The sequence below is a fragment of the Xiphophorus maculatus genome, chromosome 16 (genome assembly GCF_002775205.1).
Source record: "Xiphophorus maculatus strain JP 163 A chromosome 16, X_maculatus-5.0-male, whole genome shotgun sequence".
Lineage (NCBI taxonomy): Eukaryota > Metazoa > Chordata > Actinopteri > Cyprinodontiformes > Poeciliidae > Xiphophorus > Xiphophorus maculatus.
In genome coordinates this window covers 17,203,724-17,216,923 of record NC_036458.1, presented here as the reverse complement: position 1 = coordinate 17,216,923, position 13,200 = coordinate 17,203,724, and the positions used below count along the sequence as shown (strand labels likewise).

General features: G+C 36.0%; 1 protein-coding gene across 3 annotated transcripts in view; it reads right to left on the bottom strand.

Annotated features, from left to right (window-relative positions):
* LOC102217191 (voltage-dependent T-type calcium channel subunit alpha-1H-like) overlaps positions 1–13,200 on the bottom strand; it is a 128,361-nt gene that overhangs the window by 50,310 nt on the left and 64,851 nt on the right. For all 3 annotated transcript variants that reach the window (XM_023348711.1, XM_014472550.2, XM_023348710.1), the window contains exons 6-8: positions 7,551–7,710; positions 4,142–4,466; positions 1,638–1,730 (exon numbers count right to left, since the gene is read on the bottom strand). In XM_023348711.1, coding sequence (XP_023204479.1) covers positions 1,638–1,730; positions 4,142–4,466; positions 7,551–7,710 — 578 coding nt within the window. The remainder of the gene's footprint in view (positions 1–1,637; positions 1,731–4,141; positions 4,467–7,550; positions 7,711–13,200) is intronic.

Here is a 13,200-nt window from a genome sequence, read left to right as displayed (position 1 = left end):
TTGCATTTTGTCATAACCACTTCCAAAGCAAACACTGCATCTGCAGTGGCTTTCTTGGCATGAAACCAACTAGCTGCCTTTTACTACCTACTGCAAGTTAAAAGTGGAGCTGTCTCCAGAAGGTGCCTTGCCTTTTAAAAGATAAATCAAACCCCTCACTTTTTTTCCCTCTGTGACTTTATAGGATGTAAGGATAATACAATTTCAGTTCAGAATAGACCAGAGCTTCTTTAGTCTGTAAGTAATAACCTGGAAACACCAGAAAGATCACAGGAATGAACTGATAGCTCCAACACAAAGGTGTCACTTTCTCCAGGGACATTACTCTACAACTTCAGGTATAGAAAAAAACGCAATTCATAAAAAGAAGCTATTATGCCAAAATCAATACTTTCAAGAGTCGTAAAATGCTGCAGCTGAAGACATTCTGTTGTATTTTATTTGGTTTTCACGGCCACAAGAGTTGTTAAGAAGTACAACCAGAGTGTTCTTTCTGAATAACCTCAACAACTGGAAGTGCAAGTTAGTGACCCTAAACAAATATAAGTGAATGTGGTGGAAGGTTTCAGTGTTTGGAAATAAATCATTTGTTGAGTGACATTCGCTTAAATTAAAGTGGGATTTATTTATTTTTTTAAATTTTAAGTTTTAAATTTGGGATGTCTAAACTGAAGGCAATTAATATGAATTGAAATTCACTAAAGAAATAAAATAAAAAGTCAGTTAACTGACTAACTGCTTTTAGTTTGATTTAATTCAACTTTGTTTAATTAGGTGTGTTTACTGAAATTAACTAAATTAAGTTGAGTACAGCTGAACTAAACTGAGTTTAATCAAGTTCAGCTGAATGAATTAAATAAACTGTACTCAGTTCGTAGCTGAGGTGAACCGAACGTAGTTTGAGTTGATTAAATTAAGCAAAATATTGTTGAGCTAAACTGAACTAAACCAAACTAAATTGAATTGTTCTGTATTGAATTTAACTCAATTGAACCAACAATAGTTGAAGTACACTGAGCTGAGCTGAATTATATTTAAACTAATTTAATAAAGTTGAAATTAAATAAAGCGAGTTAACCTAAATTGCATTAATCTGAAAGGAGCTGAAGTTAATTTAGAGTTCACTGTTTGACTGGTAGAATCTACTTAACCTTATTATACTAACCCAGTGTATAGTAATAAATATTTATAATGAATTAACATGTTCATATTTTCATATATAGCAGCAATCCTGTAGAACTGTTCAGCTCCTGATTGAAAATGGGTTTAATAGTCATTCAATGTCTTGTTTTGTCTTCAAAATCTAGTCCCTGAAAGGTATACAAAACCTTCAGACATAAAGTGTAAAGATTATTTTTATTACTTACATAGAATATTGCCTAATGTCTGTATTGATTCCGATCAGTTAAACCAAATCTCTGGGTTTTGATCTAGTTATTAAGGTTCTAATTGTTATCACTATTAACAGCAATTTGCTCTTTCAAAGTGTATAACGGTAGTATTAAGGATATAAATTCTGCTTCTGGGACAAACTGAAACTGAATGTAGCTTATTAAACAATCTACTGTTCTATTTCTGTGTTCTATAAATACATTTGGATATTCATCAGAGATAAAAAAAATAAAGGTGGTACTTACAATAATGAGCAGTATAAAATATATAAAATTGTAGAAGGAGTGGGCATCCATGACATAATACATGATGTCCACCCATCCTTCCAGTGTGATGACCTGATAACAACAAGAAGACAGAGAGAAGAAATTTGTAGCAACAATATTTTGACCTGTAAACAGCAATGGTTATGGTTACAATTTATTTTTTATGCCATCCAGGAAAACTTCTGATGGCTTCTCTGCTTAATAACCCAACCAACAGTATCCTTAAAAAAACAACAGCAATTCATCAGTCAGTCCACACAGTGCTTATGTCTAAAACACTCCTGCTCATCTAGATTTTCTTTATCTACCTTGGCTAGGTTTGCATCATTCATCAATTTCATTTTCCAATAGTTTTCTTTAATTTGACTCTCAGTTCTATCTTTTTCTTGCGCTATTAATAAATGTGACTCCCAACTATAATTCAAGGAACTGAAACATTGTTATCAGTTCATCAGTTTTCATGCTACTATCCTTTTACTTTAAAATATGCTCTTTACAGATTTTCAGTCTAGGTTTACCCGCATTGTTCACTTGGTTACAGGGAATCTTGATGTTTTGAAACATTTCATGTTATATTTTACGAGTGTTGATGGGTTCCAAAAAGGAGTCCTTTATTCTCATGAGAATAAAGACACAGACAGTGTTTTAGTCTTTGAAGTGACTGTTGGGGAAACCGTGAAATACCTCAGACAAGTTCAGAATATACGCTGTATCTTAGACATACAGAAAAGGCATGACAGGATGACTTACTGCAAGCACAAAGTCCAATAATTCTCTTTGGTGTTAAGATCAAAAGATGAGTTGTACATCACAATTTAAGTGACTGGATGTGGAAAAGCAAGACCAAGGACATTAATACAAGGCAGATTATATCCATGAAAGCAGATCTACACAACAGGCCATTCACACATGCACATGAAACTGGCCGGAAATAATTTATGTAACAAGCTAAATAATCATCAGTACATAAAATTAAACAATATCAAACTCCTTCTTACATCAATTTTTGCGTTAAAGCTATAAGATTTTTTCCAACAAATAAAATGTAAGGTACGTCAATGATTACCAGAGCAAAACAACAACAGCAGCTTTACATATGCATGTACTCAACACTCAAAGGAAAGTTTCGGCCAAAACATGGATGATCTCATCCAGGAACTAGGATAGATATTCTGTGAAACAAAGAGAACTCAGTAATTCCCTAATATGACAGAGTCTGCAACTTAAAGGGGCTTGTCGTTATGGTGAAGCACAAACAGCTCCACATTCTGCATAGCGTAGTTGCTAGGAGACTGAAGGGGGCTACAGGTTTTCAGGCTGTTGATGAAATACACATTTATTGTCATGCTTCTTTTACCACCGCAGTGAAGTATAAGCATAATTATGATGAGAAGGGAGGAGTGAGAAGTCACAACATGACTCAGAAACCACTCCAGTCAGTTAGGCACAACTAACAATTGTTTCAATAATGTCTACAATAACAAAGGTTATTTTTATCTTGTGTAGCCTAGTTTCTGTTTCACCTTTTTTTTTCAAATGTTTTTTACCCATCCCTTGTATCCACTCATATTGTATCCCTACACAGGGATACAATATGAGTAGGGAGAAAAGTTTTCCTGTTTTTTCTCAAGCTACATCTTTATGACTAGTTCACTTCATTTGTGTTTTATAATTTCATATAAACCATTTTTTGCATTTTTCATTTTTTTTTTCACTACTGCATTGTGTGTTCTGTTTAAGTTAGACTATATAAAGTCGTTTTTACAGTTGCCTTCTGCAATATTTGTGACCTGTCTTTCTTATCATTTTCATTTACCATTAGCTTAAATACTGATTTAACTGATATATACTATAGGAGTATACAGCCCCCTCTGTCTTTGTCTTTTTTCTGATCCTGCACCAAATTTCACATGAAATGCCTTAATGCTTTGAAAAAAAGAAAAATAAAGAATTGCAACCACATAAATAGTGGAAGCAAACTGATGCATTCAGAAGTAGACACAATCATATGCTTAGCAAAAGAAAATAATCTCACCTAAGACTCAAAAATTGTGTTTACTAAAGCATGCCACATAGAAAAAAATGTTCAAATGGCAAAATGTCGTCTTAAGCCTCATGAGCTGAAAACACAGAGGGAAGTTTTGAGATGGATTAATAGGTCTGGGCAAGGGAGTGTTGAGAACTAGTGTTTGGAGTAATTTGAAGATAACACTCTTTGAGAAAGTAAGCTGCAAGTCAAAGCACATTAGAAGCAAAGTCACATCCATCACTGTGACTCGGGTAAATTCACAAGAACTGATGAAATACGAATTGCGGCAGTACAGAAAGTGTAAGCTTACAGACTGCAATAAGGAAAAGCCTGTTATGACCTCCAAGGAAGGAAAAAGTAGTGAGAGAGAAAATATACATTTTCCATCCACAATCCAATAGGATATCCAGAGTAGCAATATGTTTATGAACATTAAATTAGTGCTTCATCTCACCTGGAATATGGCTATCCAAGCATAGCCAATGTTGTCAAAGTTAACTGCTCCCTTGTGGGGGTTGTGTTCCCCGGGACGGCAGACGTTGTAATACTGGTTCCAGTTAACACAGTTGCTATTGCTTGACCCGCCCACTCCAGGTGGTGAACCAATCAGAGCAGAACTTTGGTGGGGAGCAGGAAGTGAGCAATCCTCTCCTCCCTGGGTGAAGGGCGGCACGTCACGGCAGCGCAGCATCCCGTTCTCTCGGGGAGCTGAGCAGATGAACGGGCTGTCTTCACCTTCCTCCGACATGTAGTAAGAATGAATGGACTGGTTGTAAAGTCTGGTTTGGCACAGACAAAACAAAAAAAAAGTGATTATAAAACTTTAAAATGCAGACTTCAGATTACAGATGGTGACAAAAAAACTGAATTTATTGGTAATATCATAATGATATGCTGCTATTTTGCTGTCATCAATTTCAATAGATGTCTGATATCCAAGGTTCAGGCTTAAGTACATCTAAAACAAGTTTGGATCAAGTTTAGCTTTATGAAAAATCTTGTTTTAAAACTCAGTCTAGAGTTTCAGACTGTTGATTTTACATTAAAAATGTTGCAGAAGATGGAAAGCGATATTAAATATGAAGACATAAGTATTATGATGGAAGCTAGCTAAATGCTTCCATCTTTTTCAAAAAATTTCAAAAGCATCTGAACAGCACCGAATCCTTGGAAAGTTAATTGACGATTAAAAAAAATAAACTTCAACAATAGTTATTTTCGGTGACTCACGTGTGACATAGCTGTCACGAGAAATGTCTTATTTAAAGGCAAAATGAAACTGTGCAACTCAGAGACACAGGGGAGAGGAGGCTGTTTCAGTGGTTGAACAGAAAATGAAACTGAAGAAAAAGGCATTGCTAGGAAACTTCACAGGCCTCTTATCTCAAAGCGTATCCTGCCTCCAGCAGTTTAAGTCATCACGATGAAAAAAGAAGGAGTAAACCAACCCTGCACTAAAACCTATAACTGAACAGGAAACTTCAGAGTGCTATTGATTCAGATCAGTTAAACATAACATGAACAGAAAAAAAAACAGACTGTTGTTGGATTGGTAAATTTCTATAAAGCTGTGCCGTGTATATTAGTCTACTTTCATTTTACAGTCATTAAAAATGATTTTGTATCCGTGTGTTTAATTATATGCTTATTTGTTTTTGTAGATTTTTATAAATCACAAAAAATGCCCACGTCTCTTCTACAAATCTTACGCCTGCATGAAGGTGCAATATTTGATTGACTTCTATTATTTGTGTTCAAGGTTCAGTTGAACTTTATGAAAGAAAAAGGAAGCAACTTTTCTTATAATTCTCAGACCAAAAAAGAAATGATTATTACATCTAATTTCATCACACTGTATAGATGTCATTAAATGCAGCAATCAGTATGTCCATCTGTATCTCTGCTATGTTTCCTTTTTGCAGTTTAAACAAAGTGATGTTTGTCTGATAAAGAAGACAATTTTGCTGAAAGTGATTTCAACATAGATTCAAGTTAACAAAGTTAAAGTGATGCAATTTACTGTGTGAACCTGAGTGAATCTTTGTCTTGAGTAAATATTACAGTCAAACTTTAACGTTGAACCATGAAATTAGCTAACCTGAGGGTCCCTTCATGCAAATTGAGGATTTGATCTACGTCTACACCATCCACCTTTTCTCTCCATCTCCCTACATTCACATGAGACACTCTCTGAATCAGGAGTGAGGAGCAGACATCTGCTTTATTGCTTATTAAAACATAATGTCTTTTTAACGTGCTCAAGATGCCCATACAGTTTATTTGCCTCAATAAGCAATGAAGCGTCCCGTTCTCCATTCCAACCACTCCCCTACTTAATAGCACTTGTTGCTGGAGAAGTTACTTGGAGATTGGAGCAAATTAGCAGGTATGAAATGAGTGACTTGGTTTGACCGTATCTGGCGTATCGAGCTATTTTCAATTAGATGCGCAAAAGCTCTGCTGACAGCCATCTCGCCGCTTCAGTTTAATGATTCAGTGGATTCTCACATGAATGTGAGAATGAAATTTTACTGCTCTTATGTTCTGTCTTACTACAGGGATAGGAATAAAAATCCTTGTGATGAAAACAAAAGTCTCAAAAAATTCCAATTACAGAGCATAGAGCATGTGCACGTGATTTCAAATTTCAGCAGAGATAGGTTTGTGTGCCCACTCTTCTGAGAACTAAGCTGATGTGTTTTGTTCCCTCACACAGAGAACAACAGTCAGCCACATTTACTCTGGAACAATTTGTACAATTACATCAAAAACAAAATTAGTCGAACTATCTCAAAGTGACATTGTATGCTTCCAGAGTTTGTTGACACAAAAGCTTTTTTCTTTACTTTTTGCTCTTAGATTCAGTTTTACTCCCCAAGGCTAAATCAGCAGCTAAGCTTCTCTATCTGCCTAATGTGTGCATTCCTGTTTGTCTACATGCGGCCCTGGACTGAGGAGGGGAAAGCGTGGCTGTTGTATCTAACGATGCCACATCCAAAGATAAGATCACAGAGAGGAAATGGGTGTCTCTGTGGTCTTCCAGCATGTTCAGTGTTAAATATCAGAATAGTTAGAATTTTTTTTATAACTATTCTTACTTATTCTCATGCATATTGTTTATAATCATTTCAGGTGCTCAAAACCACTTCCTTACAATTTTGTCTGGTTACAAACTTGAATGTAATTTGGGGGATTTTAGGTGCTAGACCAGCACAAAGTAGGAAATAACTGTTAAACTTAAAGAAAATGTGGGTTTTTTCTACAGTAATTTTACCCCCAAATCTAAAAAGCATTGCCTTTGTATTCAGCCCTTGCAACTGAACTTATACTGATTTATATCCCAGTTTTAAGTATTCCCACAACCTTGTCTACGACCTTTACCTTATAAGGGGAGTATACACTATTCAGCATTTTATTTGTAAAAATATTTGAAACCCTGATTTATTTATTGCTCATCTTTCAGAATTATGGAGTACTTTGTTTTACACTCAAGTTAAAACATACACCCAAAAAATACACTCAAAGTATACTCAAGTGTAGAAAAAGTTGAAGAAGCAGCACTAGAAAGGAACTTTATAAGGCATCTCATCTGAAAGGCTCTTTCACATGTACTGTAAGGAGTGTTGGAGATAATCAGGCTTACAAAAAGGTAATAATGATATGAAAAAAAAAAAAAAAGAAATTGGAGCATACGACATTAGCAGCTTTTTATGTCTGAACGCAAGAAAAACCAAAATGCCATCTGGAAAAAAAAAAAACATGAAACTTTTTCCTGCAAGCATCCGCGTTACCGCCGGTCTAAAAGTCTGGAGGGAAGGGAAAAAAAAGGTATTTACTAAAAATTAAAAAAAGAAATTGCTTACGATATTATGTCTTCTCCCAGGAAGCAGCGGTTACGCAGCAGTCCGGCCCACAGCTGGACTCCCACAATGCCGAAGATAAAAAAGACAAAGAAGCAGAGAAGGAGCACATTTCCCAGCATGGGTAAGGTGTCCAGAAGCAGCGTCACCAAGATCCTCATACCTACACAGTGGGACACACACAGCATAGATTCAATGAGAAATTAACATCTCACATGCATATATTTAAATTTGCAGCTAAGTTCTGCTTATGCTGCAACTGCAAACCTTTTCTAGTCCTTTGGATACTCAACACCTTCACACACTTTTGATCTGTTGAAGGTCAAGCTTACAGTCAACATAATCACAATCTATGGTAATAAAGACTATGAATATTATTTCATCCTATGGGAAGTAACAGCTTCTGTGTCGCTAGTATTAGCTACATGCAATGAGTGTCCATCATGTACAATCAAGTGACTTTTTGAAGAGTTCTGCAGTAATATTGCTAAGATTTTGTTAACATTTAGCTGGTTTTGGTCTCGTCCAACTAACACCGTGTATCATCTTGTCTGAGGAGTCATTTGCTTGAGTGACATTTAGCTGAAGAACTTGAAGCTGACTGTTTAATACCGTGATATTTTGGCCAAATCTTGGCAACATGTGCGTTTACAAAAAAAAAAAAAAAAAAACTCATGCCCAATATTGGATCCATTTAAACTGGTAGCAAATGTTTAGGTTGGTTTGGTTTGAGATAATGAATATTTAGTTTAAATAGTCAATGCTCTTTTAAGTAGTTATACTGGCTCCCCAACTGCTCTTCAAAATAAAACTTCTCTAACTGTTGGTAACAACAGGTAATGTTTTGGCTCTTTTCAATAACTGACATATTCATCACTTTCATTGGTATCAAAAGCTAAAGATCATATAACCTTTTAGAAACATGAGTCAAATCGTACTCTTTTTTTGGTTGTACGTGTAAGAAAAAAAGTACTCTTATCCACAAAATTTTATGAATTTTGCATAAGTAAAGCGATATAAACATAGCATAATTTGAATTAGTCTAATTACAATGTTTACTTCCCTTAAGATTACTTTAGTTCAAATCTGTTTCCCTCATCTCCATGTAACTGGAGGGCAGATCATGGCTGAAAATGCTGCAAAGTACAACCATGAATTATTTTCTATTTTCCAAGGATAAACTAGTCAATCAGTACATTTCAACGATCGAAACAGATTCGGCTTCCAAGTCTAGAAATGTGGATGGATGCTCCAAAAAAACACACCAACTGCCCCAGGAGAAATGACTCATCAGTGTCTGTTTCTTTACGCACACACACTCAATGCCAAGATTTAGTCTAGGACACACAGTACTTTCTACATAGTAACACAACACTGTAATTAAAATTTTCTCAATTTTATTCAAGTTTAACTGGTCACTATAAGTGAGGAGACTAGTCCCCGAACTTCAAAACAATTCTAATAAATAATGACAGGGTTATGACACAAAGTTTGATTGTAATCAGAAGAGAAAAACTTAACATAACTTTCTTTAAATTGGAACGATATTAGGCCTACAATCAGCTAAAATGGGTATGCTCATCACTGACTGGGGGATTATAGTCTATTTTACAAAAACATTTAATCATGCTGCAGGTCTTTAATGTAATCTGAGGACTTGGCCTCACAGTGATGTCCTATAATAATGCCACTCTTATCCCAAGGCAACACAAAAACTTTGGTCTTACTCCCCATTTGGTATTACTGCACACCATCTTTCGCTTCCTTTCATATTCCACAATCTGTGATCTTCACAGCTTCCCCAAATATAAAGATATCTTATCAGTGCACATTCAAAGTATTTTCCAAAGCTATTGCAAAAATTCTTAGCGATTTTCAACAATCCATTTAAGTGTTACAATGGCTTAGAATTAGCTATGAGCTGCTCATCCGCATTACAGGAGCCAGGCGAAAAAACTGGGAAACACTGACCTTTATTTATTTAACTCGGCACCTAAGTTTGCACACTGAGCAGTTCAAGAAGTCTCTGTTTTTGGTGAGACGTCACCTCACCAAGTCCAGCGACTCTCCGCCTGCCTTTCTGGCTGCCCCTGCTGCAGCTAACTTTAGTTGTGAGCGTTTTCCTGTGCCAGAAGCAGTTGTGCAAACGGCAAATACACTCTGGTCCTGACTCATGACTCTGGGAGAGAAAAGTGCACCCTGTGGGGCTTTGTGTAACTGCGACACATTGATGCATGGTGGATGCAAGGTTGACTAAAAGACTTGACTAGAAGCTATAATTATGTTTTACAAGTGCAGTAGAGAAAGAAGTTTTAATAGTCTAATAGTCGAAGTATTAAAGTTACTTAAAGTTTGGTGGTTGAATGTTGGATGATGGATATAATAGAGCAGGAAAAAATACCTACCTAATGTTTCCTTTCTATCATGTTACCATGGTGTAATTTAACATTAAAAATAAAACATAGATTGCAGGAAGCCTGAAACAGGATAATATTGCTGATTTAAAAGAAAAAACTAGCATTTGTGTTGTATTTATAAAGCATTTTTGCAATATTATTCCATCTTTGTCTGTTAATTTTCTGTTTTTGTGTTAAACAAAAAAATCAGGAAAATGACATGGACATGCAATTTTGTGAATAAGAGTGGTGAGCTTTTTGATTAGCATATTCTTCCTCTGATTGCATTGACAAAACTAAAGCGTGCTACTTTGGTATGAATAGATGTACCATTTCCTGCCGCTCAATGAAGTTAATTTTTTCAGTGGGTAAAGGACAGATATGTCAGCTGACAAGATTAGAACATGAACATTTTAATAAAAACAACAACAACAAAGTCCAGTGCTTGCAAATAAATAAGAAAATGTATATTTTTTAATTTTCATTCTACTTTTTAAGCATGTTATCGATTTGTACGTACTGACACTAATCTACTTTTGAACAGAACTATAAGCCAAGTAGTCATAAAAGAGTGAATATTAGAAAACCAGTGGGGAATCAAAAAATAGAGCTTTACTGTTTGTGCCCATAAGTGGCATTAGTTACAAATTAAAACCTATCACTGCATCTAATAAAATTTTTAATCAAGACCAAAAGGGGGAATACTGAAGAGTCCGAGTTGACACAAATTGCCCTTTTCCATCACGTTTATGGACTCAAGTTATGGGCCACAAGTTTTTAAATGCTCTTCCTTTATGACATTGTTATCTGTGCTCTCAGCTTGTGATCTCATTAGTCTCCGAGTTCTCATTGTGCTTCTCTTGGAAAAAGCCAAGTCACACTGCAGGAAACAGCAAAAGCGCACTGCTTTTTTAAAACTCGGTCCTGCAGTCAAAACAAGATGGGTGCCCAAATAACTCGCTATTAGATCCAGCAGGAGAAATCTAGGTGTTGCACACAACACTCAAGAATTCTGATGACTTATTCAAGCAATCAGTGTGTGAGAATGAGTGCGTGTAGGGGTGCGCATGGGGTGCGTACACACACGGTGTACAAACACAACTGCAAATTATCTACAGTTGGCAGATAATTTGCAAAGCCCCCCTGCAAGCAGCAGCCCTGATAATATGAAATAAACAGACGGTTGTTCACAGTATCTAAGCTACAGAACAAAAACACAGTTAACATCTGCGTAACAACTCACCGACAAGAAGACAGCAAGACAAATAGAGATACAGAATAATGGGTGAAACGGTAGGAGAGAGGGGCATTAGTCTTTGTACGAGTGTTGCTGCCTGAGAACGTGATACGCAGTGACGTAAAATGATTTTAGATGACCTCCAGGTGTCTGTGTGTACCTGTGAGTTTCAGGCTTCGGGTGATGTTTGATGTACGGTACATCTATTTGCTTCCTCTGACCTTGTTTTTTAAGACCATTGTAACTAACACCTGATATTGTCATCCCAAATGGACATCCACCACTTTATTCTCTTTCTAGCAGTTTAATCTCATGTAGCTTTTAGAAACTTTTTGAAGCATTGCCGTTTAGCTTTACCTTCTGTTGTAGGGAAGCTCAGAGATTTTAAAATAATATCTGAAACCAAATATGTTTATGTATAATTCAGCACACCTAGTTGTTACAAGAAGGTGAAAAGGTTGTGGTTAAAAATCATTAGGAGATTATTATTTTAAAAATCATGAAATTGTTAAAGACTTTTGCCACATGGAAGCCATTTTGATAGATAATATTGACAGTGGTCAGTATTTTTTAGTATTGTTCCTAAGAATAGTGGTTGACTGATTAAGAATCAATCAAGTCATAAATGCATATTTTCATAAAGCCATTAAAATAACATTTTCAGCACATACAGCTCTGGTTTTGTTGATCACATCAACTGTCCTGAAATATTGTACAATATGTCCTTACTTACTTCCAGCCCGAAACTTGGCCACATGCTAATGTATGCATCTTAGTAATGCTGTAAGTTGTTATGACACTCTTGTCTAGAAAATCTCTTTAGCTATAGATTCATGGCCCCTTCTGTCAGGAGCTTTTAGGAACATGACAAATAATGCACAGCTTCCATTGAGCTGAAAGCAAACACCAAACTCTTCGGGGCCATACATCAACTTACCACAAAGTGGTGTGAACAAGCAAACCAAAATACAGTCCTGCACTGCTCAAGGCAAACAAACTACAAAATTGCAGGCCAACAGAAATGGATTTGACATACAGCGTAGGGGCAACTTGAATTAAATTACTGGGAAAAGGAGACTGCTGCAGGGGGAGTAGATATATTAAGCTGTAACAGAAGTAAAAAAGGTGTTTTAAGGTTTAGGCAAGGTACAAAATACTATGTGGAAGAATGGGTGGTCAGTGTAAAAACTGAATTCCTCTAAACTTGGTGAAGAAATTCACCAAAATATTAATAACACTTTATTTGGAGAGACATTGGAGTGACAACAGTAACAAACTTATGTATGAAAAACAAATGTTCAAAGAAAGAACTGTACTGATCTTAAAGGATGTGCAAAAGTCTGTCTGTCTTCATTTGTGTCTTCATCACTCAGTGTTTCCTTCATTTTATTTTCTGATTTGTCTTCTTGTTTTGTTGTCATAACACCCACTCCACACACACACACACACACACACGGTCACGTACACTTTTCCATCTCTCTCGTCTGTATCATTCAGTTCTCATTTTGCCTTTGTTCCTTCTGGCTTGTCTTACTATTTAATTTTTACTCACATCTTTCTCTCAGGATGTTATTCTGCTAGGAATATCTTTACCTTGTAAACAAATACTATAAAACAATACATTTAGTCTCAATTCCTTTAGATAAGTACATGATGTACTATTCAGCCACAATGGTGCCTCTTGTAAAAAATAAAAAATGCTTAAAAATGCCATTTTATTGTGACACTGACTCACTCTGTAAGTGAGCTGTGGAGAATTGTTTCATCTTCTTGACAATCCTGCTCACAGTCCATTGCTGCAAGATAAATATGGCTTCTCAATCAGCTCAGTGCCAGTGGCTAAAAGAAATGGGCCTCTGTGTCATGTTGTATTTATACCCCAGTTTGACAGAAAGCCATGTATTACAATTAAAAAGTCTGTAGAAACTCAGATCAACCTCTACGTGTTGAGAATTGTTAGGGTTGCTAGCATCTGTACCACTTGTGATTTTAAAAAAAAAAGAACTTGGAAGTTTTGTGC